The 26,020-nt window shown below is 43.0% G+C and overlaps 1 protein-coding gene across 1 annotated transcript; it reads left to right on the top strand.

Moving 5' to 3' along the window:
- The first annotated feature begins 18,184 nt into the window (after window positions 1-18,184).
- On the top strand, window positions 18,185-25,571 carry LOC133442606 (zinc finger protein 665-like). The gene is made up of 3 exons (XM_061720613.1): window positions 18,185-18,217; window positions 23,686-23,804; window positions 24,309-25,571. Exons 1-3 carry the CDS (start codon window positions 18,185-18,187, stop codon window positions 25,396-25,398), a joined length of 1,242 nt encoding a protein of 413 aa, XP_061576597.1. The 3' UTR covers window positions 25,399-25,571.
- Window positions 25,572-26,020: the final 449 nt, after the last annotated feature.

Raw genomic sequence — 26,020 nt, 5'->3', positions numbered from 1 at the left:
TTTTCAAGTTTTTTTTTCAGGTTTGTTTCAAGTTTTTTCAGTTTTTTTCAAGTTTCTTCAAGTTTTTTTCAGTTTTTTTTCAAGTTTTTTCAGGTTTTTTCATTTTATTTCAGATTTTTTTCAAGTTTTTTCAAGTTTCTTCAAGTTTTTTTCAGTTTTTTTTCAAGTTTTTTCAGGTTTTTTCATTTTATTTCAGATTTTTTTCAAGTTTTTCAAGTTTTTTTCAGGTTTTTTCGTTTTTTCAGGTTTCTTTCAAGTTTTTCAGGTTTTTTTCAGGTTTTTTCAAGTTTTTCAGGTCTTTTTTAAAGTTTTTTCAAGTTTTATTCAAGTTTCTTCAAGTTCTTTCAGGTTTTTTCAAGTTTCTTCAGGTTTTTTCAAGTTTTTTCAGGTTTTTTCCATTTTTTCAGTTTTTTTTCAAGTTTTTCCAAGTTTTTTCAATTTTTTCAGGTTTTTTTCAATTTTTTTCAAGTTTTTTCTGGTTTTATTCAAATTTTTTCAGGTTTTTTCAGATTGTTTCAAGTTTTTTCAAGTTTTTTTTCAAGTTTTTTCAGGTTTTTTCATTTTTTTCAGGTTTCTTTCAAGTTTTTTCATTTTTTTTCAAGTTTTTCAGGACCATATTAAGGTATAAAGCACATTGTGGTTTTCTAAAGAATTCTAGAATGAGTTTTCCTCCTTCCTCCTCCGTTTGGTGTTGCACTTCATTTATTCGTCCAGCAGATGGCGACATTTCCCCGAAACACCGCCCGCCACATGAAGCCGCTCTGGGTCCTAAAACCTGGTTGCTGTTTGTTCAGCAAGTTTGGATAATAAAGGTTTTTTTTTAAATAAAGAGGTCACGTGGTTCCGGTTCCGTCCTCACAGTGGAGGTTTTGCAGACGAACTTTTAGATGGAAGATCTGCAGGACCAGAACCAGAACCAGAACCAAAACCAGGAGATGGACCAGGACCAGGACCAGGACCAGGACCAGGAGTCCAGCATCAGGACCAGAGCGGGATCTTCCTCTGGTCTGCAGGTCAGTTTTCCGTCTGATATGATCATGATCTGGTATGATCTCCTGCTAACATAGACATATATAAAGGCTAGATGACTCGTCCGCGCTGTTGTCAATGCAGAGCGACGTCGTCACACGGCGGCCATCTTGCCACAGGAGAGCTCGCTCACTTTAACATTGTGTTTAATGGAGCATGTTCTGCTTAAACAACCTTAACTTGCTCAATTCTCAACAGATTTTCTAACAGTTTGGTTTGTTATGAACGTCAGAGATGTAGTTATGACACTGCATACTTGTGAATAATTATAAACATTGAAAAACGTACTTTTATATGAAAATAACCAGAAACAGATAGCTATGACATGGTATTTATATTAAATCAATATTTCTATAGTATTCTTAGTAATATTTATATTTACATTATACATATATTATTACCTTTCAACATGTATAATATCTATCTATATATATATATATATATATATATATATATATATATATATATATATATATATATATATATATATATATATATAATTACATTATAACATGTTTATATATTATTACATTATGATGTATTTATATTATGATATTAAAACGTGTATATATGTGTATATATATATATATATATATATATATATATATATATATATATATATATATATATATATATATATATATATGTGTGTGTGTTTTTATATATATATATATATATATATACACACACACACACATGTTATAATGTAATTATATATATATATATATATATATATATATATATATATATATATATATATATATATATATATATATGCGGGCTATGAGACCTCCTGATGTGGATGGCTCCCTGTTACCGTTGCCATGACATATTTAAAGTTTTTCTATTGTGCTAAACCCTGGTCTGTGTTGAACTGCAGTTGCTCACAGATAATCTTAATGTGATCATCTCCATAGTTCAGAAACTGTACATCTGTGCTCTTAGGGAGGCAGAGAAGGCCTGGAACACAGGGCAGGCCTCCTTGAACCGATTATCCAGGTTTTTCACAAGCTCTGTGCTGTAGCTCTGGACCAATGTTGTAAGAAAGTGCATGATTTTAGGATCCTTTTCACCACTGAGTTCTAAAGCTGCACATGGACCATCAGAAGCAACATGGTCACTCAGGTCTTTGACAACATCATAGTTGGTCTGGATGTCCTGAATCATAGCTTTTGTATGTTCAAGAGATGGCTTCAGACATGAATAACATGTGTGGTCTTTTTGAAAGATCTTGGACAATGTATTCAGGTGAGGTAACACTTTGTTAAGCATCAGTAGTGTACCAACAAACTTACTGTTGTTCATACGTTGTAAAAGACCAGCTGCAGTTGCATCATTATCTTGAAGGTCTCTGAAAGTCTGGAGTAGTGGGACTAAATGTTGGCTAACACTGGCAACAGCTTTGCCTGTTGAAAGCCACCTTGTACGACATGCTTTCTGCACTTTAACACTGAGCTTTTTGTTCATCTTTTTCCCAGCTTCAGCATCCAACATTCTTGTGATTTTACAGGCCTTTACAAATGCTGCAGAGTGCTTTGGGTATTCAAGCCATTTCCAGACCTGTTTCAATGTTGTCTCAACAACCAGGATACAGAGGTGTAGTTTAACAGGGCTGGAGGCGAGGCTTAGTCAGTTAGAGGTCCGGTTTGGCCAACTAGACCATAGTCCGATAGAATCCTCTGCGGACCGGCCCGTAGCAGCTGAGCGTAACCGCTCCCCTGCAGCTCCCCGGCAGCCGGCCAGGCAGGGCAGCTGGGTGACGGTTCGGAGGAAGGGTAGTCTTAAAGGGCTCACAGAACACCACCACCCGCTTCATGTGTCTAACCGTTTTTCCCCACTCAGCGACACATCTGTTGCTTCTCAAGGACCAACGCCTGCCAACAAAACTGTAGGATTGCATTATGTAATTAGCGACTCTAAAACTGTAGGATTACATGATATTGGCGACTCTGGCCAGGTGCCTAGCAAAATAGAAGTGGTTGCAGTTCCCCGCCCTCCAAAAGTTCACCAGGTGCAGCGTTATAGAGGCGTTAACCAAGATAACCTTGTAAAAATTAAAACCAATGTACATTTGGTACCAATTACAGACCTAAAAATTAGATGCGGACTACTAAATATACGATCATTAAGCTCTAAGTCTCTGTTAGTAAATGATATAATTACAGAGAGCAGGAGTGATATTTTCTGCTTAACAGAAACATGGTTACAGGAGGAAGAGTATGTTAGTTTGAATGAATCAACTCCGCCCGGCTACTTTAATCATCACATTCCTAGAAGCACGGGCCGAGGCGGAGGAGTCGCAGCAATTTATAACTCCGGTCTCGAAACAAAAATTGAACCTAAGTGCAACTATAATACATTTGAAAGCCTCATGCTTGGTCTGAAATTTCCGAGCCGGAAATCAGAGAAGCCAGTTGTGTTAGTGGTAGTGTACCGGCCCCCTGCTGGTGCGTATCTGGAGTTTTTGTCTGAATTTTCAGATTTCCTTTCTGGATTATTGATCAGCACAGATAAATTCATCATAGTGGGTGATTTTAACATTCATATGGATGTTGAAAGCGATAATCTTAAATTAGCCTTCGATTCTCTTCTAGAATCAATGGGTATCTCACAAAAAGTGGATAAACCGACGCACTGTTTTAATCATACTCTCGATCTCGTTCTCACCTACGGTGTTGAAACTGATGGTCTGTTGGTGTCACCTGTAAACTCCCTTTTATCCGACCATTACTTAACAACGTTTGAATTTAATTTTGTTGATGTTGAAGTGCAAAATAGGAGGTATTATTTTAGCAGATGTTTGTCTGATGAAGTTATTGTTAAATTTAGGGAGGCCATTGCTTATCTTACGACAGTGCGAAATAGTGATGTAGTCGAGGCCAGTGACCTGGGTTCTACCTCTGCAGATGTTGATTTCCTTGCTAGTAACACTGCTGATTTGTTGCATTCAGCTTTAGATGAAGTTGCTCCTTTGAAAAGGAGGGTTTCTAGCCACAGGAGCTTAACTCCCTGGTATAATTCAGATATCCGCATGTTGAAACAAAACGTGCGTAAAATGGAAAGGAAGTGGTACTCTTGTAGGTCTGTAGACTCTCATCGTGAATGGAAAGATATTCTAATAGTATATAAAAAAGCCATTCGCAAAGCCAGAACAGCTTATTATTCAACGTTGATAGAGGATAACAAAAGTAACCCACGTTTTCTGTTCAGCACTGTAGCCAGGCTGACAAAGAGTCACAACTCTGTTGAGCCGTGCATTCCTGCAGCTCTCAGTAGTGAGGACTTTATGGGCTTCTTCAACAGTAAAATCGCGAGAATTAGAGAAGAAATCAACCAGCCGGTTGTAGGTGTTTCTTCAGCTTTAGCGACTTCCCTAGGCTCTGACTTGTCTCTAGACTGTTTTGATCCTATAGACCTCCCTGAGCTGACTTCACTCGTTAATAGAGCTAAGTCAACCACATGTATGTTAGACCCCATCCCGACTCGACTATTCAAACATATTTTTTCTCTTATTGGTACGACAATACTGGACCAAATTAACTTATCCCTAAGTTTAGGATATGTACCACAGGTTTTCAAAGTGGCAGTAATTAAACCTTTACTTAAAAAACCTTCTCTTGACCCAGACACCTTAGCTAATTATAGACCAATTTCCAACCTTCCATTTGTGTCTAAAATTCTGGAAAAGGCAGTTTCAAGCCAGTTATGTGACTATTTGTATAGAAATGATCTGTTTGAAGTCTTTCAGTCAGGGTTCAGAATGCATCATAGCACAGAGACAGCACTTGTTCGAGTCACGAATGACCTCCTTATGGCCTCAGATAAGGGATTAGTGTCCATACTGGTTCTACTGGACCTCAGTGCTGCTTTTGACACTATAGATCATGGCATTTTACTGCACAGGTTAGAGCATGTTGTTGGGATTAAAGGGACAGCTCTATGTTGGTTTAAATCATACCTATCTGACAGGTTCCAGTTTGTTCATGTACATGAGGTTTCTTCAGAACAGTCAAGGGTCTGTTATGGTGTTCCGCAGGGTTCAGTGCTAGGGCCAATCTTGTTCAGTTTATACATGCAGCCGTTGGGAAGTATAATCCAGAATCACGGCATACAATTTCATTGTTATGCTGATGATACGCAGCTCTATTTGTCTATGAAGCCGGATGAAACAGAACCGTTAGTTAAACTTCAGGCATGTCTTAGGGACATCAAGGACTGGATGTCCAGAAATTTCCTGCTTCTAAATTCAGATAAAACAGAGGTTATCATTCTTGGTCCAGAGCATCTTAGGAAGGGATTAGATGGTGTTGCGATGGCTTCCAGTGCAACTGTGAGAAATCTTGGTGTTATTTTCGATCAGGATTTGTCGTTTAAACCATATGTCAATCAGGTTTGTAAAATAGCCTTTTTCCATCTCCGTAATATTGCAAAGATTAGGAAAATCCTCTCACAGAGTGATGCAGAAAAACTAGTTCATGCGTTTGTATCTTCTAGACTAGATTACTGTAATGTGTTGTTAGCAGGATGTCCAAGTAATTTGCTGAATAGGCTCCAGCTGATCCAAAATGCAGCAGCACGAGTACTGACAGGAATTAGCAGGAGAGACCACGTCTCTCCAGTGTTAGCGTCGCTCCATTGGTTACCCGTAAAATTCAGAATCCAATTTAAAATTTTATTACTTGCGTATAAAGCCCAAAACGGCTTAGCTCCGCATTATTTGCAAGACCTGATAGTGCCTTATGTTCCTGTCAGAGCTCTCCGTTCTCAGAGTGCAGGTTTACTCGTAGTTCCTAGAGTATCTAAATGTAGATTTGGAGGGCGGGCGTTCTGCTATCAGGCGCCACTACTATGGAACCAACTTCCAATCTGGGTTAAGGGGGCTGACACCACCTCCACCTTTAAAACTAAACTTAAAACATTTCTGTTTAGTAAAGCCTATAGTTAGTGTTTAGTAAACCTCTAGCTGGTGTTGGTAAATCTCTAGGTAGTGTAAACTTTAGTGTGTCAGAGTCGCTCCTGTGGTTTCTTGTGCTGGCCCCCCCTTCTCCTCCCTTTTCTCTCTTTTGTCCATGTTGCAGCATCCTTTGCCGGACACCGGAACCTGCAGTGTGGGAGTGAGGGGGGCAGGGTAACGGCCCCTTTTGGGCGGGGGAGAATGTTCGTCCCTCAAGACTCCTCTCCCTGGCCCTGCCCCTTCTCAACCTTTCCCCGACCCTGCACCCCAACCTGGGACTTGATGATTGGGCCGGAGCTTCGGGAGCTGCGTGCTGGCCTGCGGTCCCCACCCCTGGTCATCCCGTTGCTGGCCCCCCCTTCTCCTCCCTTTTCTCTCTTTTGTCCTGCAGGTGGCCGTGGGTGGCTTGTAGCTTGCATTACGGAGCACAAGTCTTTTCCTGACCCTGCACCCCAACCTGGGACTTGCTGATTGGGCCGGAGCTTCGGGAGCTGTGTGCTGGCCTGCGGTCCCCACCCCCGGTCATCCCGTTGCTGCTTCCACCTGCCTGCTGTGCTGTTGCCGTCCCTGACCCACCAGTCTGGCCCTCGGCAGGAGGGTCCCCCCTGATGAGCCTGGTCCTGCTCAAGGTTTCTTCCCTCCTAAAGGGGAGTTTTTCCTTGCCACTGTTTGGCTTAAGGTTTTTCTCCCACTAGGGGAGTTTTTACCTGCCATTGTTTATGTAATAACTGCTCGGGGGTTTATGTTCTGGGTATGGGTCTCTGTAAAGCGTCTAGAGACAACTCTGTTGTATTAGACGCTATATAAATAAAATTGAATTGAAAAAATTGAATTGAACTTGAATGTACTTTACAAAGTCATTAGTGTCCCCACATGCCAGTGCAAGACGGTGATTAATACAATGACTTTGAATCATAATTACTGCGGTCTTCTTCAGGCGTACTCCAACTCCTGACGTGGAACCGGTCATTACACTTGCTCCATCTGAACCAAAACCACAGAGATTCTGAGGAGGCAATCCACATTCTTTCAGCTCCTCAATGATGAGCTCTGTGATGGTTTCTGCATTTGCAGATGGACTGTTTTCAAGTACATCTTTGATTTCTAGGAAGTCAAAATGAGTCTCGCCATGAACATCAACGTAACCAATGTAAATGAATAACTGCTCGATCACAGCAATGTCAGAGACTTCATCCACTAAAATACTATAATATTTGGCATCCTTGACTTTTGAAATACGTTTCTTTTTAATCAGCTGGCCTAAAAGCAGTCTCATATTTTTCTGGCTTCTTTGGCTTCTTTGTTGAAAATGCTTCATTTCTGAGAGCCCCAAATCCTCCACTGCCACTTCCTCCTTGCCAAGCCAATACGTGGAAAGGAAACAGTTGGTTGTGACTGTGTCTCTTGCTTGTTTTGCAGACTGATACTGAGCAGCCAAGGAGGAATGTCTTCTCTCCATCTCTTTTAGATAGGTTTCCTTGTGTGTATTGGATTTGGATATGGCATGTTCTTTTATGGCACTCTGTTTGAAATTTATGGAGGCTGAGAGGTTGAATGTTTCCTGTTTATTAAACTTGTTAGAGGAATTGTGGATTCTGCAAAGCAAGCAGAACATCCCCTTTCCTTCAATGTATATCAGCCACCACAGACCTGTCTCCTCTGAATAAGCAATGTCCTTATTAGTGAGCCAACTATGTTTGAACAGGGTCTTGCCTCCCTCCTTAAGTCTAGACAGCTCTGTATTTGAAAGAGCAGAGCACACAGCTGAGCAGGTGTAAGAAGAGTGGAGAGTCTTGCTCTTCATTGCCTCTGGAAAGTACTCTTCCAATAGTGGGATGACTTCAGAAGGAGGGACAATATTCTTGTCTGGCTCTGTTGCCCTGCCTGGGTCTGCAGTGGAGCTGCATGGTTGTTCTGAATGTACTGTTGCCCTGCCTGGGTCTGCAGTGGAGCTGCATGGTTGTTCTGAATGTACTGTTGCCCTGCCTGGGTCTGCAGTGGAGCTGCATGGTTGTTCTGAATGTACTGTTGCCCTGCCTGGGTCTGCAGTGGAGCTGCATGGTTGTTCTGAATGTACTGTTGCCCTGTCTGTGGCTGCTGTTTCCTCTTCTGGAACTATAAAACAAACACGTGTATAATTCATGTAGCACATGATTGGAATTTACTTGCAGCAGTAACAATATAACACATGTAGGCCCACGTTAAATATGACATAAGTGCTACCATTGAAATAAATAATCTGAAAAAATTGAATTGGCAACAATGAATGTCCCTTTTGGGATGAATAAAGGAATCTGAATCTTAATAATATTCTGAAGCACTTCAACTGACCACTACTTTTCTTCTTTAAGAAGTCTTCCAAAGTTGGCTGAGTTGCCTTTAATTTTCTTTTAGGCGGCATCTTTTTCCACACCTTTCTCCAAATCTATGGGCAGGAATAAACAATGAACATGAACATTCAAAGCAGGAGAACATTACTCCAAAGCCGTTCATTTTACAGTGTTTCCCCTAGAATTTTTTTCAGGCCCAGTGGTACCCACCGAAAAACGATGCACCGAATTGAAAAGTTGAGGCCGAAACAGAAGCCGAATAAAATTTAAAGACTTGGCTGAATACCAAGTACTGAATAGCCTACTAAATGCGGTTGTTCACAGTTTTTCATTTATTTTGCCTTTTTTTTCACAATTGCATAGATTAAATTGCAATGACATTATTAACAACAAAAACAGTAAACTATTAGTTGAGCCACTGTCAAGCAGCTGGCGATGCTGTTGCTTAAATTGACCAAAAGGTGGCGCTCTGTAGACTTCCGGTGTAGCGACTAATGGACTAGGACGTGTTTTTTTGAGCTCCTGCAACAACCTTTAAAAATATCTATTTTTGGTACAGCTTTTTCATCTTCCTTCGGTTTATTTTTCCCGACCTTCATTATTCTACTTTGGCCCCGTATTTTTGCCGACCAAAATGCCTCCAAAAATCAAACCATCCGCACCACCGCCGCGGCCCTCTCCGCACGCAGCATCCCCGCCTCGTGGTGACCCCCCGTCCAGCCTGGCCGAGGCCGCCGGGGCCGCTCCTTCACACGACTTTAAGGCCGAGCTGCTCGCATCACTCCGCGTTGAGATGGCGGCTGTTTTTAAAGCGGAGCTTCAGGCTGCTTTAAATGAAAACCTGTCGAGCATCAAGACTGAGCTGCAAGCGGTGAAGTCGGAATTATCAAACAGCATTACAAACATCCAGTCTGATGTACGCGCTCTGAAGAACACCGTGGTTGAAATGGAAACATCTCTTTCATCCTGCACCGATGACATCACAACCTTACAGGCTAAAGTGGAGCATCTGTCAGCTGAACTGATGAGGCTGGATGGTAAATGCGAGGATCTGGAGGCGAGATCCCGGCGCAATAACATACGGATCGTGGGAATTCCTGAAGATTTTTCCACCTCTTCTGCTGTTACGGATATTCCCTCTCTGCTCAAGGAGGCTTTCAGCCTGGAGAAGGAGCCTCTCCTGGACCGGGCACACCGCACCCTCCAGCCGAAGCCGAAGCCCGGAGAGCGCCCTCGTCCCATCATCGCCCGTCTGCACTATCATACAGACTGTGTGGATATATTGCGCCGAGCCAGGGCTCAGCAACGGATTACGTGTGGAGAGTTGACTTTTTCTGTCTTTCCCGACCACACTCAGAAGACGGCCCGTGCCCGAGCCGCCTTTAATGACGTCCGCCGCCGGCTCCGCGAGATCCCGGGGATCCGCTACGGTCTGCTGTACCCCGCCCGCCTCCGCATCACTCACAACGGCGCAGAAAGGGAGTTCAGGTCGGCAGAGGAGGCCAGCGCTTTCATCACGTCGCTCAAAGTCTAGTTGAACTTTTTTCAGTTCATCAGTGTCGGTTTTTTTTTTTTTTTTTTTTTTTTCTCTCCCATATATACACGGTATGTGGTTTTCAGTTTAACTTGGTCGTGATTGGTTGTACCTCTCTGTTAATGTTGCTGGGCTTGCAGGAGCTCAACACGAAGCTTGTTAGTTATTATCTTGTTAGTTATGCTTAAAGCCGTAAGTGTTCTTTTCAGGGATCTGACTCCTTCTGGAGTTTGCACTGGGTTCTCCATCGTTTGGGGATGGGGTCGTTGTAAGTGCAATTGGGGGGTGGGGGGTGGGGGGTTCAGTAGGTTAAGTTTGTTGTTGTTTTCAATTTTCCCCCTTTTTTTATTTTTTTATTTTTATTTTTATTTTTTTTTCCTCCCCTTTTTTTTTTTTTTTTTTTTTTTCTTTTTTTTTTTTTTTCTTCTTCTTCTTTCCTCTTTCTTTCTCTTTCTTTCTTTCTTTCCTCCCTCCATCCCTTTCTTTCCTTTCCTTCCTTGGGGATCCGCATTCGGTACATCTCTATCTTTAGGAATTTAACATATGGCCACTAATACTGGTACTTCTGTGAGGTTGTTGAGCTGGAATATTAAAGGCATGGGGAGTCCAATTAAGAGATCGAGAATATTTGCTCACCTGAGACGTCTTAAAGCTGACTTAGTGTTCCTTCAGGAAACCCACATGCGCACCAAAGACCAGGTCAGACTTAAATGTCCCTGGGTTTCTGAGGTGTTTCACTCTGATTTCAACTCTAAGGCCAGGGGGGTTGCTATATTAATTGGTAAGTCAATGCAGTTTTCAGCATCTAAGGTGATTTCAGACAAAAACGGCAGATACTTAATTGTGGCGGGTACGCTATTTCATATTCCCATATTATTAGTTAATATATATGCCCCCAATTTTGACAACCCACACTTTATGAACAAGCTTTTTGAATGTCTCCCCTCATTGAACGACAGTCTTCTTATAATTGGCGGGGATATGAACTGCGTAATTGACCCCAAACTAGACCGCTCCAGCCCACGAAATCTGACTCCTTCTTCAATGTCGAGGTCTCTTTCAGATTTTGTGTCCAAGAACGGTTGCACCGATCCTTGGAGATTTTATAACCCTTGTACCAAAAAATATTCCTTCTTTTCTCAGATGCATCAATCTTTCTCTCGGATTGATTATTATTTTATTGATGCTAAACTAATTCCCAAAGTACTGTCTGTTGATTATCATCCTATTGTGATCTCCGACCACGCTCCTCTTTCTTTGGATATTCAGTTCTCTTCACAGCCACGCTACTCAACATCTTGGAGGTTCAATACATTACCAATTTCATCTTCACTGCTGTGGGAATCATTAAAAGCATATTTGCGGGGACAAATTATCTCCTTCTCTGCTCACTTGAATAAGTCCCGGAAAGCCAAATTACAAGAACTCTCTATTAAGATCACAAAATTGGACCAACAACTTGCTACTTGCCCCTCTCCCAGTTTTCTTAAGCAACGTGTCGATTTACAGACTGAATTTGATCTCCTTACCACTAATGACGCAGAGCGACTTCTCTTACGATCACGCTCCGTATATTATGAACATGGAGACAAGGCAAGTCGGCTCATGGCTCATCAGTTACGTCGCCAGGCAGCCTCACGTATGATCCTTCAGATAAAAGATTCATCAGGCTCATTGCATCAGGATCCCACCGCCATTAATTCTGTCTTTCACTCATTTTATTCCTCTTTATATACGTCTGAATCTCCATCTGGCTCCACTGAATTGAATTCATTCTTAGATAGCCTCAACTTTCCTGTTATAGGCTCCGATGCTGCTAAAAATCTTGACTCGCCATTAACGGTAGAAGAAATTAATCTCGCTGTAAGAAGTATGCAAAATAACAAAGCTCCTGGCCCTGACGGATTTCCAGTGGAATTTTTTAAGAAATTTCAGGATAAATTGTCCCCTTTATTGCATGCTGTTTATAAGGAATCACTGGAACATGGCACTCTCCCTCCCACTTTAAGGCAAGCCTCCATAAGTCTCCTCTTAAAAAAAGATAAGGATCCAACTCTCTGCGGCTCATACAGACCTCTTTCGTAAATAAATGTAGATGCTAAGATCCTTGCTAAAGCCTTGGCTTATTGCTTGGAGAACATTGTGCCAACTATTGTCTCAAATGAACAGACAGGATTTGTTAAGGGGCGACAGTTATTCTTTAATGTGCGGACACTTTTAAATATTATTCACTCTAAAACTGTCACCACAACACCTGAAGTCGTAATCTCGGTCGATGCTGAAAAGGCATTTGATAGGATTGAATGGGACTATTTATTTACTGTACTGAAGAAGTTTGGGCTGGGGAATGGGTTCATTTCTTTGATTCGTCTCCTTTACACGTCTCCACAAGCAAGCGTTTCCACTAATGGCATTCAGTCCAATTTTTTTACTCTAGCCCGTGGCACCAGACAGGGGTGTCCCCTCTCTCCCCTATTATTCGCACTAGCTATAGAGCCCCTGTCAATCTTTCTGAGGTCCTCCCCCACTTTTACTGGGATCTCCCGATTGGGAACAGAATATAAGCTGTCACTTTACGCTGATGACTTACTGTTATATGTCTCGGATCCTGTCCTCTCCATTCCTTCAATTTTATCTGCTTTCCAGAGATTCGGGTCTTTCTCAGGCTATAAAGTGAACGTATCTAAAAGTGAATGCTATCCCATTAATGACTCAGCAACACAGCTCGTACAGTCAGATATCCCTTTTAAGATAAGTCCTTCCGGCTTTAGGTATCTTGGGATCAACGTAACCAGAACGTTAAGCTCTCTTTTTTCTGCTAATCTCTCACCTTTAATGTCTACAATTAAATCTGACCTCCATAGATGGAAAAGCTTACCTCTTTCATTAATTGGAAGAATTAACGCAGTTAAAATGAATATTTTGCCCAAATTTCTATTTCTGTTCCATTGTCTTCCACTTTTCTTACCAAAACACTTTTTTAAAATAATTGATCAAACTATTTCTGACTTCTTATGGTGTGGGAAGGCTCCTAGAATCCGCAAATCCACACTTCAGAGATGTAAATTCAATGGCGGACTGGCACTTCCCAATTTCCAACTGTATTATTGGGCAGCACATATTCAAAAAATTTCATTTTGGTTCAAATCCGTGAATATACCATGGTGTAAATTGGAGGCACAGTCATGCATTTCATCCTCTTTACCTGCTCTACTTACCTCATCTATTCCATCCAACCTCTCTGTCTTTACAAATAATCAAGTGGTTCACTCCACACTTAAAATTTGGTATCAATTTAGGAAACACTTCAAATTTAAGTCAGCATCTACTTTAGCTCCATTACTGAACAATCATTTATTTCGACCTCCGCTTACAGATTCAACCTTTCTCATATGGCATAATAAGGGCCTGAAAAGTTTTGGAGATCTTTACAAGGTTGGTATCTTTCGCAGCTTTGCAGATCTCTCAGGTGAATTTAATCTCCCGCCTTCTCATCTCTTTCGATACTTTCAGATTAGACACTGCGCTAAAGCTTTGTTTCCAGTTTTTCCATCCTCTCCGCCGACTCTACAGTGGGAGGTGCTTTTAAACCATGATCCACTTCAAAAATCACTGATCTCTAAGGTTTACGATGACCTTCTGTCTTTCGATCTCTCTCCAGTTATTAAAGTTAGGGCTGTCTGGGAAGATGAACTGGATCTAAATTTGGAGGATGACTGGTGGGACGCTGCTCTTAAAAAAATTTACACAAGTTCATCCTGCGCTCGTCTTACACTTATACAGTTTAAAGTACTGTTTAGAGTCCACTTTTCTAAAGCTCGACTCTCACAGATCTATCCCAGTGTCACTGACGAATGCGACAAATGTCATGCCTCGTCCTGCAATTTAACCCATATGTTTTACTCTTGCCCACTACTTTCTCGCTTTTGGTCGAATTATTTTGACACCATGTCAAAAATACTCTCGGTGAATATAAAAGTCTCCCCCCATGTTGCCATATTCGGGCTCCCAGAGGACCATGGCCGGTTTACTTCAAACCAAATAGACATTTTGGCTTTTACTTCCTTACTGGCAAGACGCCACCTTCTTCTCCACTGGAAGTCGACTAAGGCTCCTTCTAGTACCCAGTGGCTCAACGACACCATGTTTTTTCTGAAGCTGGAAAAGATTAAATATTCACTGAAGGGTAGTTGCAACAAATTTTATAATAAGTGGCTTCCCTTTCTTACATTCTTCCACTCTCTCCAGTCCCTGCCTCCTGATTGACGGATCCCCCCCCTCCCTCTCTTCTCTCATTCCTCTCTTTCTTCCTCCTTTTTATTTATCTTTTTATTTACTTTTCTTTTGTTTTTGGGTTTTTTTTTTTTTCCCCCCTTTTTACTCATCTATTTTTTTAATTCATACTGTTTAGCTTAAATACTTAAATATTACTTATATATAAGAATATAATAATTTTCGTGTATTTGTCATTGTTTTGTGTGGATTTTTTGTTCTGTTCTTAATCCCCAAAAAAAAAAAAAAAGGAGGTAGACTGTATATCTTTTTTTTGTTTATTCCTGTTCAACTGTGCCTTACCCCCTAATAAAAATATCAAAAAAAAAAAAAAAAAAGGTGGCGCTCTAACATCACAGTTTGTGTACTGTGCGTGACTCTGACAGTGTCACATTCCTGGTAATTAAGGAGTTAAAACTCACTCGCCACTTACGGGACTCAGTAGCCAGCAGGCGAACTTATTGCTCCACCAGAAATTAGCAGTAGGAGCATTTATTACATTTATTAACTGTAGTTGTTATGAGAGGTTATTTCTCACAGTATTAGCCTTAAGCCTGAATTATGGTTCTGCGTTAAATCGACGCGGAGCCTACGCCATAGGTTACGCCGTAGGTGCGTGTTGCCGCGTACCGTACGCCGTAGGCTCTGCGTTGGTGTAACGCGGAACCATAAATCAGCCTTAACTCACTGCCGCAACGTGTTGCCTCCACTCATTTCAATGAGAAGGCGGCGGCAAGTCGCACCGCATTGCATATTCAGCGCCGCACAGAGGCTCCCAAATGGAAATGATTATTGATTTCTGAATGAATGGATAGATACGTCGCTTATTTTTGGCATATTATTTTTTTTTTTCTGGCCTGGCGGGGCCAAGCCTGTACCATTGTAGGGGAAACACTGTATGCGTAATAGGCAGGCTATATTAATTTCTCAGACATTTGCTCTATTATTATTATTATTATTATTATTATTATTATTATTATCGCCATCAATATCTACTCTATATATTATTATAATATCATATTATTACAACAACAAATTGCATTTTCTTTTATTCATTAGTGTAACTAATGAAGTGTATGAAAATACTCTCACGTGTCTCAGGTGGTGCTAATTGAAAGCTTGAAGAGAAAACTTTTGGCGTCTCTTTTTAATACCAACTGATTAAACTGATTACATTTTGCAGTGGATAGCCTGAGGAAGTAAGGACGTACCGTTTTTATGGTGACAAAATAAGCATTTGCTGAGCTCTGCTTGTTGCCTCCTTCCGACACATTCACTCCGCTGAGCGCGGGCGCGCACACACACACACACACACACACACACACACACACACACACACACACACACACACACACACACACACACACACACACACACACACACACACACACAGCCACGTCGGGGCCGCGGATGAGTTTCTCTCAATGAAGTCGGCGGTGATTTGTGGTTATTATCAGTACAAGCCGAGCGAATCACAACTTTAATGAGTGCGGTTCAGTTTGACATTATTGTCAGTCTGTGAGAAAAACATTTAATTTTATTAAAATCGAAAAATAATATTTATAGGCTATAACAATAATGGTCATTAAATAGACCCTCCAGGAATCTGCAAAGAAAAAGTTTAAATTCCGCGGAGAGGAATTCTTGATTCCGCGGCTTGAAAGTTAATATTCCGCGGGCATTAAAAAATATATATTTTTAATGTAAAAATTAGGTAAATTTTTACCAAAACACTCTAAAACTGTAAAACAGTGTGTAACATACTATTACTGGTTATAAAATAATGAACATCAACATTTTCTTTGTCCCACTTTGGCATATTTATTTGCAACGAAAAGAGAAGGCCATTTGCAGTAAAAATAAAAATATAAAATGCTGACACTTGGTCTGTGAAATGCAGTATAGTACTGTTCCCTGAACACTGGGAAAACCAGTGTTCAGGGAACAGTACTATTTGTCCTCGGAAGTGGGGATTTCCCAGTTCCCAGTCGGAATTTTCAACTGGAACGCCCCTTGAAGTGGGATTTCCTACTGGGAAAGTGGGAGAAGCTCAGGCCCCCAGTCTCGCGCTCAGCAGGCACGCCGATTTTTTCCAGTGGCCAGCCGCGGTACTGCAACAAAAAATCCCATGGGGCCCAGAAAGCTTTTTTCCCATAGACCGCAATAGTAAAAGAGAAGCCTCTAAAACTGTTCACAGGAACCTCCAGCTGTAATCACCGGCAATTACTAATCTTTGTATTCTATATTTTTAAGTCATGGACTTTATATCCGTCAAAAATGTTTTATAACGGCCAGAAAAGTCAAAGAAAAGTCTCTTTCTGGGCGTGACGTCACGGCTTTGTCCGTGCACTCGCAAAGCGCGGTCGTGTGTGTCTCGGGAACGAGCATGGCTGAATCTAAGCCGTTCGGCGGAATAATCACTCAGAAAAGTGGAAAACACGGCTCAAAGGTGTGTTTTTGGGGTCTCTTAATTTTTTTTTTCCATGACAAAAGACATTGGGTTTATAATAAAACCTCAGTAAACGAGGGGGAGCTGCTCTGATCAGTGTTGAGCAGCAGCTGAGCAGGAGACCCTCTGTCATTCATTGAGCTGGAGCTGCGCGCTATGGCACAGAGCTCAGGTGGGACGCTCAGGTCACACTCGGTCTAAACGCCCTGACCAGGGGGATCACAGACGGAAATGTTTAATAGCAAGAATAATAATGGTTTGTCATTCTTGTAGCCTACTTAAACATTTCCGTTGTAGCCAACGGTGTATGGTTTGTGAAAATAAGATATCAGGCAGGAATAACACTTAATGTGAGCCCAGAAGCTGTAAAAGAATCAGAGAAAATGCAAAGTTAATTACGCCTAACATTCGGACTGCACGATCATTAATAGACAAAAAGATTTACCCAAAGGTATATAGATAAATAGCATATGACAGCTTGTGTTATTGTGGGGAATCCCATGTGTTTTTTTGTTTGTTTGTTTTTATAAAGATGACTCGTTTTATCCTTACTCAAAAAAATTAAACTCCACAAATTAACCACATTTAAACATAATATTTCACATATTTAAACATAATACTTGACAAAACTTGTAATACAAAAAATATTTGTCTTAATGTAAGTAATACACTTGGGAAGTTTCATGGTGATACCTGCTATTTACATTTTTACCCTATTTTAGCCTATTAACCTGGGGTGTCTCATCTTAAATAAAAATGACTCGTTTTATCTTTAATTAAAAAAAACACACAAATGAACCATGTATAGTCTATAACCATGACTTTGAGAACAGCATCGGTTGATTTGCCCTATAAATCCCTAATTTCATTGTGGACATCTATCATTACCGGTCTGAAGGACTCATGAGCGCGCAGCGCTTGTCCAGAGCGCGCAGCGCTCGTTCAAATTGCCCCGGGGCATGATGGGAGGCCCCAGAGCATCATGGGAGGTGACTCAACTGCGCATGCTCTATGGGCCCGTGTACCAGGAAGTAAACCAGGGAGTCAGAAATTTTTTCGGCGGATGCGCTGGGTGAGCAAACTCCATTGAAATGAATGGGCGGCCATTTTCGATCCTGTATCCAGTTATATAATACATCCATGGAGAAGCTTCACCACCCCCGAGTTACCATTCCAAGATGGCTGCCATTCCCAGTTCCCAGTTCCGACTTCCGAGGTAAATGGAACGCGGCATTTGACTGGGCACCGGACGGAGAAATCGCTCCATAACTGAAGGTTTTCTTTATGCTGTATGTAGTAATGTCTCCCCATATCTACAATATGTAGTTAATAGTTTAAACTTTACTTTATGTCTCCGTGGAAGCCAAGGACCGATGCTGGTGACTGTTTGTTTCCTTATCCGCTAGTGTTACTACGTATGTGCGACATCTAGCGGCCGGGATGAAAATTACATGTAAAAAAAGTGATTTTTCTGCACCAGACATTGAAATCCACGGAAGGTCTGTAAATCCACGGACAGCCGTGAAATCCGCGGAAATTTCCGCGATCGCGGAATCGCGGATTCCTGGAGGGTCTAATTAAAGTAGCCGGCTGGACTTAATTGTGTAGTCGGCTATATGGCCGGCAGCCGGCGCTTGTGGAAAGCACAGGTAACCCGTTACTGTGTTGTGGGTTATTCTGTAACCATGGTAACCATGGTAACCCGTTACTGTGTTGTGGGTTATTCTGTAACCATGGTAACCATGGTAACCCGTTACTGTGTTGTGGGTTATTCTGTAACCATGGTAACCATGGTAACCTGTTACTGTGTTGTGGGTTATTCTGTAACCATGGTAACCATGGTAACCCGTTACTGTGTTGTGGGTTATTCTGTAATCATGGTAACCATGGTAACCCGTTACTGTGTTGTGGGTTATTCTGTAATCATGGCAGTGTTTCCCCTAGAATTGTTTTCAGGCCCGGTGGTACCACCGAAAAAACCCTAAACACAGGGGCGTCAATTGGGTATGAAGGTCCGGCAGCCGCCACACCTTGGCTTCAAGGGAAAATGTAAATGTTTGTTTTTTAAATACATTTATGGAATTAGTCTGTGTCTATTTGTATTGATTATTCTATTACTTCATACATATCGATTTCACTAGTTATTATACACTGCAAAAACTCAAAATCTTAACAAGAATATTTGTCTTATTTCTAGTTAAAATGTCTAATTTTTAGTAAAAAAAAAACTCATTACATTTAAGACAAGACTCAAAAACAACCATTTTCACCTGTTTCAAGTAGATTTTCACTTAAAATAAGTGGAAAAATCTGCCAATTCAATTTTATTTATATAGCATCTAATACAGCAAAAGTTAAAAGGGGGCGCCCTTGGAGGTACGGTGGGGTCCTTGCCCGGCTCGGGGGGCCGGCCCCCGTCTACTGGACGGCCGGTGGGGGGACGCGGGTGTCTTATCAGGGCCGGCTTTGCTGGTCCTGCTTCCTGGCTTCGGCCTCCGCTCCCCCTCTTGCCCCCCCTACACGATTCATACGCACATAGGCGAAAGGCGGGGGTTCCGGGTCGTGGGGGGCACTGTCCCGCGGGGCCTGGCACTCCCTGCCTCACGGTTTTAACAGCAAAATAGACACTGCACATTCAACACTTTATAAATACACTTGACAAGGACACGTAGTTCGGGAGGGGGGGGGGTCGGTGTCAATCGATACTTGGCCCTCCCTCCTCCCTGTTTTTATGGCATTAATCACATGCACTCAACACAAGGGGCGGGAGGGGGTCCCACATCACCCGCGTTCCCTCACCGGCCTGGGCCTGGGACGGGTGGGTCGGGTTACCCGGGCCTGGCGGGGCCCGCCGTGCAGCCTGGGGTGCCTTCTGGCGGTGCTGGACCCCCCCGGGGAGGGGGAAACGGTGCGTGATTGTATGTCTGTGTCGGTGAGAATGCGGTATGGAAGGGTCCTGCCATGGAGGATTTGAGCCTCCATTGGCAGGACATCAAAAACTTAATAATTTATCAATATTATATTATACAAAGATGGTTATTATTATTATTAGTATTATTATTAGTATTATTATTATTATTATTATGTATAGTATATTATATTATTATTAGTATAGGTATCGGATAGGTGAATGGATGAATGAATGGGATGCCTGGGTCTGGGGACCTCCGTTGTCGGGCCTGCGCGGGTGTCGCCTTGTTGGGGGGTTCCCTCTCTCCGGGCCCGTCTCCGGTCCCCCCCGCTGCCTCTACGGCGGGGCGCCCCTCTGGTCTTGGAGGGCCACTTTCGTGGGGGACGGGTGCGCCTGCCCGCGTCGGCGGCCGGGGCGGCTCTGTCTCTCCGGGCAGGCTGGCCCCCTGCCGGGTAGGGGTCGTTGGCCTGAAGGGTGAGGGCCTCCTGGCCGCGTGTCCGGCCCGGACCGGGTGGCCGGGGATTGCCTGGGTCGCGGTCCGCCGCCGCGGGATCCCTGGCTGCTTCTTTCCGCGCCGTGGGGGCCCCGCCCGCGGGCCCCCTCGGCCGCCGCCGGGTGGGGGGGGGGCCTCGCAGGCGGTGGGTTGCCTCCCTCCTACTTCTCCCCTCTGTGGGGTTGCCGGTGGCCTGGGTTCCAGGCTCTTCCTTGTCGGCCTCTCCCCCCTCCCCCACTATAGATACACTTCAGGTGGAGCTTTGTTTGGTTTATTACACACACACACACACACACACACACACACACACACATACACACATATAGTCATTTAGTCACATGCATACACACACACACACACACACACACACACACACACACACACACACACACACACACACACACACACACACACACACACACACACATGCGTGATCATATACATACACACACACACACATAGACATACACACTGGCTTGTTCACCTGCATGCTGGCTCTCTAGTTTTTGGGTTTAGGTAGCGGTAGCGATAGCTTAGCTCAGACTGCGATCAGATCTCAAGATTTAGGTCGATTGCTGTTCGTGTTTTGGATGGCTCCGTGCCGGTTTCGTGCTTTGTTTGTGGTTTTTTGTTGCAGATTTCCAGTGCTTGACGTGTGTCTCCGTGTGTTCCTGCTTCCTGGATTGGCAGTGGATGTCGTCCCCCTCCCCCCCCCCCAAAAAAAAAAAAAAAAACACTGGGTTTGTATGTGTATATTTATGTATGTGTACGCATATGTGTGCGTATATATATGTATATATTGCATATAGTAATAATGCACATATATACACTTTTGGTTTCTACCGTCATGGTATCAATCAATAATATGTGTGCAGACAAGGTCAAAAAAAAAAAAAAAAAAAAAGTTCCAATTTTCTTTACCACACAGATCAGCTACATAGCAGACTTCTGTGATGAGTATTTGCTGGACATGTTGATTGATACTCTAGTTAAGTTCTGTGACTCGTAACCTTGCCGTACCTTAGCTTTGACTGAATTGACGCCACTGCCTAAACAGACAAGGTGCGTGGGACGGCATATTGGACATGTGATATGCAGCAATATAACAAAGTTTTACATTAAAAATCATTGTAGGCCTATATTGGTGAATGATATCACTTCAATGAAATCATTAGACTTCATCTAACCTTTAACCAGAGTGTCCTGGGCTTGAAAGGTCTGACCCCATACGAGTATTGAGCATCTATTCTAGATATTTCAGAGGGATCTCTACGAAAACCCTCTGGGATGGTCCTCTTTTAACGGACTGCTTGTGCTGACGGCATATGTGACAAAACATCCCTATTCACAATTGAGATTATATCAGTTATAAATAATTTAAACATTGTAGAAGATTTTTTTTCCCCATTTTGTTATAACAGGGTTACATGCATTTGACTGGGGAAAAAATGAACCTTTAGTGGTTCTAGTGGAAAGATAATCTATTGTCTGTGTTATCTTCATCATTATTGCTTACCAAAAAAAGCTCAATCAGAACAAAAACGTAAGCTAAACCATCAGCAGAACCTGTGGCGATGTGCAACGTACGGTGCGTGTCGCCGCGTACCCTACGCCGTAATTCTGCGTTGGTGTAACGCAGAACCATAAATCAGCCTTTTTTTTTTTTTTTTCCCCTTGTCTGCACACATATTAATGATTGATACCATGACGGTAGAAACCAAAAGTATATATATTTGCATTATTACTATATTTAATATATATACATATATATATATATATATACGCATGCGTATGCGTACACATACATAAATATACACATACAAATGCAAGAATCACGACTCCTTGAACATCAAAAATTCACTTTGAACGGCAAAAGACAGTTTTTTTAACTTAAATATGCTTACCACTTACTCGATCAGCCTCTCTCCATCACAGGGTGAGTACAATGGATGACTCTTCAAACACACGTGGTCACGTGACAAAATTTGTCTATGGTTGTTCATAAACAAGGGGTGGCTCAACTTCCCCACAGGCTCAAATCACCCCGTTCTCCCCTACCCGGCCTTCTTGGAGTCCCTGGGAGGGGTACTGGATAGTGCTCCAACTGGGGACTCCATGGTTCTACTGGGAGGAGTACTGGATAGTGCTCCAACTGGGGACTCCATGGTTCTACTGGGAGGAGTACTGGATAGTGCTCCTAATGGGGACTCCATTGTTCTACTGGGAGGAGTACTGGATAGTGCTCCAACTGGGGACTCCATGGTTCTACTGGGAGGAGTACTTGATAGTGCTCCAACTGGGCACTCCATTGTTCTACTGGCCGACTTCAACGCTCACGTGGGCAATGACAGGGATACCTGGAGAGGCGTGATTGGGAGGAATGGCCTCCCCGATCTAAAACTGAGCGGTGTTTTGTTGTCGGACTTCTGTGCTAGTCACAGTTTGTCCATAACGAACACCATGTTCAGGCATAAGGGTGTCCATCAGTGCACGTGGCACCAGGACACCCTAGGCCGGAGGTCAATGATCGGCTGAGCTGTCAACTGATCACCACCTGGTGGTGAGTTGGATGCGCTGGCGGAGGAGGAGGTTGGACAGACCGGGCAGACCCAAACGGATTGTGAGGGTCTGTTTGGAACGTCTGGCTGAGCCCTCTGTCAGGGACATCTTCAACTCCCACCTCCGGGAGAGCTTCTCTCGGATCCCGGGGGAGGCGGGGGACATTAAGTCCGAGTGGACCATGTTCTCTGCCTCCATTGTCGACGCGGCGGCTCGAAGTTGTGGTCGCAAGGTCTCCGGTGCCTGTCGTGGCGGCAATCCTAGAACCCGGCGGTGGACACCGGAAGTACAGGATGCCGTCAGACTGAAGATCCACAGACCCGGTACAGTTCTGCTCCAGGTCCACAGACCCGGTACAGTTCTGATCCAGGTCCACAGACCCGGTACAGTTCTGCTCCAGGTCCACAGACCCGGTACAGTTCTGATCCAGGTCCACAGACCCGGTACAGTTCTGATCCAGGTCCACAGACCCGGTACAGTTCTGATCCAGGTCCACAGACCCGGTACAGTTCTGAAACAGGTCCACAGATGTTCCTGGGAGAGGGGAGGGTTAGTGGGGGCAGAGTCCCTTGTTTTCATTCCACCAGGGAGATTGTGACTGGAGCAGCGGGCCAAGCTGCCCTGTCAAGGTCAGATTATAGAATCAACAATTATATTGAAAAGAAACAGGCACACTCCAGTAAATAAATTTGCCTTGCCTTTTCCGTCTGCCTTAAGTCTCTGGTTCCTCAATGGCGACTCCAAACAGACGAATTGTGATCAATTCCCGCCAAGCCGAGCTTCCAACTTCTCCAAGATCCATCTTGCCAAAGAGCTCAAAGGCCGCCGCTAGCCTGCGATTCTGTTCAAGAATCGCATCCAGCTTGCGGTCAATGAGAATTGATAAGGGAATCGATAAAAACCGAATCGTTAGGCAGAATGAAAAATGGTTGAAAGATCTTATCAATATCCATCCCTATCAATGAACTATTTTGATGGTTTTCGTGTTAGTAGCTTTGACCATTCACACTTTTGATTTGACGTACTGAGATGTTTCATCAGAAGGTTTCTGGCTGTCAATAACAGCACTGAGACAGACAGCACTTTATAGAAACTGAAAAGCTTTTGTGAGTCGGCCAACAAGATGATTTAATTCTTCTTCTCTGTCCTTACAGAAACATAAAGGCAAAGAGAGACCCACAAGTTATCGTTGTGATCACTGCAAGAAAATCTTCACCACTTCATCAGGTCTGAGAAAACATAAGATGATTCACACTGGAGATAAACCGTTTAGGTGTGATCAGTGTGGAGCAGCTTTTACCCAACGAGGTAATCTAAGGACTCACAAACGTATTCACACTGGAGATAAACCGTTCAGATGTGATCAGTGTGGAGCAGCTTTTACCCAACGAGGTAATCTAAGGACTCACAAACGTATTCACACTGGAGATAAACCGTTTAGGTGTGATCAGTGTGGAGCAGCTTTTACCAGACAAGATCATCTAAGGACTCACGAACGTATTCACACTGGAGAAAAACCGTTTACGTGTGATCAGTGTGGAGCAGCTTTTACCACATCAGGTGATCTAAGGACTCACCAACGTATTCACACTGGAGATAAACCGTTTCGGTGTGATCAGTGTGGAGCAGCTTTTACCACATCAGGTAGTTTAATGACTCACCAACGTGTTCACACTGGAGAAAAAACGTTTAGGTGTGATCAGTGTGGAGCAGCTTTTATCACTAAAAGTAAATTAAAGATTCACCAACGTATTCACACTGGAGAAAAACCGTTTAGGTGTGATCAGTGTGGAACAGCTTTTACCACATCAGGTAATCTAAAGATTCACCAACGTATTCACACTGGAGATAAACTGTTTAGGTGTGATCAGTGTGGAGCAGCTTTTACCCAACAAGGTAGTCTAATGACTCACCAACGTGTTCACACTGGAGATAAACCGTTCACTTGTGATCAGTGTGGAGCAGCTTTTAGCACATCAGGTAATCTAAAGATTCACCAACGTATTCACACTGGAGATAAACCGTTTAGGTGTGATCAGTGTGGAGCAGCTTTTACCAGACAAGATCATCTAAGGACTCACCAACGTATTCACACTGGAGATAAACCGTTTCGGTGTGATCAGTGTGGAGCAGCTTTTACCACATCAGGTAGTTTAATGACTCACCAACGTGTTCACACTGGAGAAAAACCGTTTAGGTGTGATCAGTGTGGAGCAGCTTTTATCACTAAAAGTAAATTAAAGATTCACCAACGTATTCACACTGGAGAAAAACCGTTTAGGTGTGATCAGTGTGGAACAGCTTTTACCACATCAGGTAATCTAAGGACTCACCAACGTATTCACACTGGAGAAAAACCGTTCAGATGTGAACAGTGTGAGGCAGCTTTTACCAGATCAAGTGATCTAAAGACTCACCAAAGTATTCACACTGGAGATAAACCGTTTAGGTGTGATCAGTGTGGAGCAGCTTTTAGCACATCAGGTAATCTAAAGATTCACCAACGTATTCACACTGGAGATAAACTGTTTAGGTGTGATCAGTGTGGAGCAGCTTTTACCCAACAAGGTAGTCTAATGACTCACCAACGTGTTCACACTGGAGATAAACCGTTCACTTGTGATCAGTGTGGAGCAGCTTTTAGCACATCAGGTAATCTAAAGATTCACCAACGTATTCACACTGGAGATAAACCGTTTAGGTGTGATCAGTGTGGAGCAGCTTTTACCCAACAAGGCAATCTAAGGGCTCACCAACGTATTCACACTGGAGATAAACCGTTCAGATGTGATCAGTGTGAGGCAGCTTTTACCACATCAAGTCAGCTAAAGAAGCACCAACGTACTCACACGAGTGATAAACTCTAAAGATGTGATCAGTTTGAAGTGTGGAATTGCAAAAAACACCTCAGCACAGCAAAAGAAGCTAAATAATCAGACATCATTCCAAAACTTGAAAGACTAACATATGATGCCCCCTGGACACCTCCTGGGAAGGTGTTCCTGGCATGTCCCACCAGGAGAAGAGTCAGGACACACCGGAGGGAATGTCTTTTGACTGACCTGGGAACGTCTCTGGATCCCTCCAGAAGAGCTGGAGGAAATGTGTGGGGTGAGGGAAGTCTGGACATCTCTGCTCAGACTGCTGCCCCCGCTAACCAGTCCCACAACAAGTGGATGAAGATGGATGGATGGACAAAATCCATATATCTGCAAAAAGCACAAATTTATTGTTACACCATTCTGAGATACAGAATGTAATCTAACTATAGCATTAACTATTCCACAAATACTGCATTAGCACATCTCTAACATCTCTTCCTCCTCTCCACCCCGAGCCACTGCCACCACTGGCTGAAGTGTTGCTGCTGCAGGTTCATCCTATGATGTTTCATACGTCTTTCCGTGACTTTCACACAGATTATGTAGTGGACAGGAAGTCATCACCATTCATTTCACCAGTCGGACATCACAGAAGGAAACCTGCTGA

This window comes from Cololabis saira, chromosome 4 (assembly GCF_033807715.1).
Source record: "Cololabis saira isolate AMF1-May2022 chromosome 4, fColSai1.1, whole genome shotgun sequence".
NCBI classification, from domain to species: domain Eukaryota; kingdom Metazoa; phylum Chordata; class Actinopteri; order Beloniformes; family Belonidae; genus Cololabis; species Cololabis saira.
The sequence above is the reverse complement of the archived record's forward strand: the minus strand, read 5'-3'. Positions and strand labels throughout refer to the sequence as shown.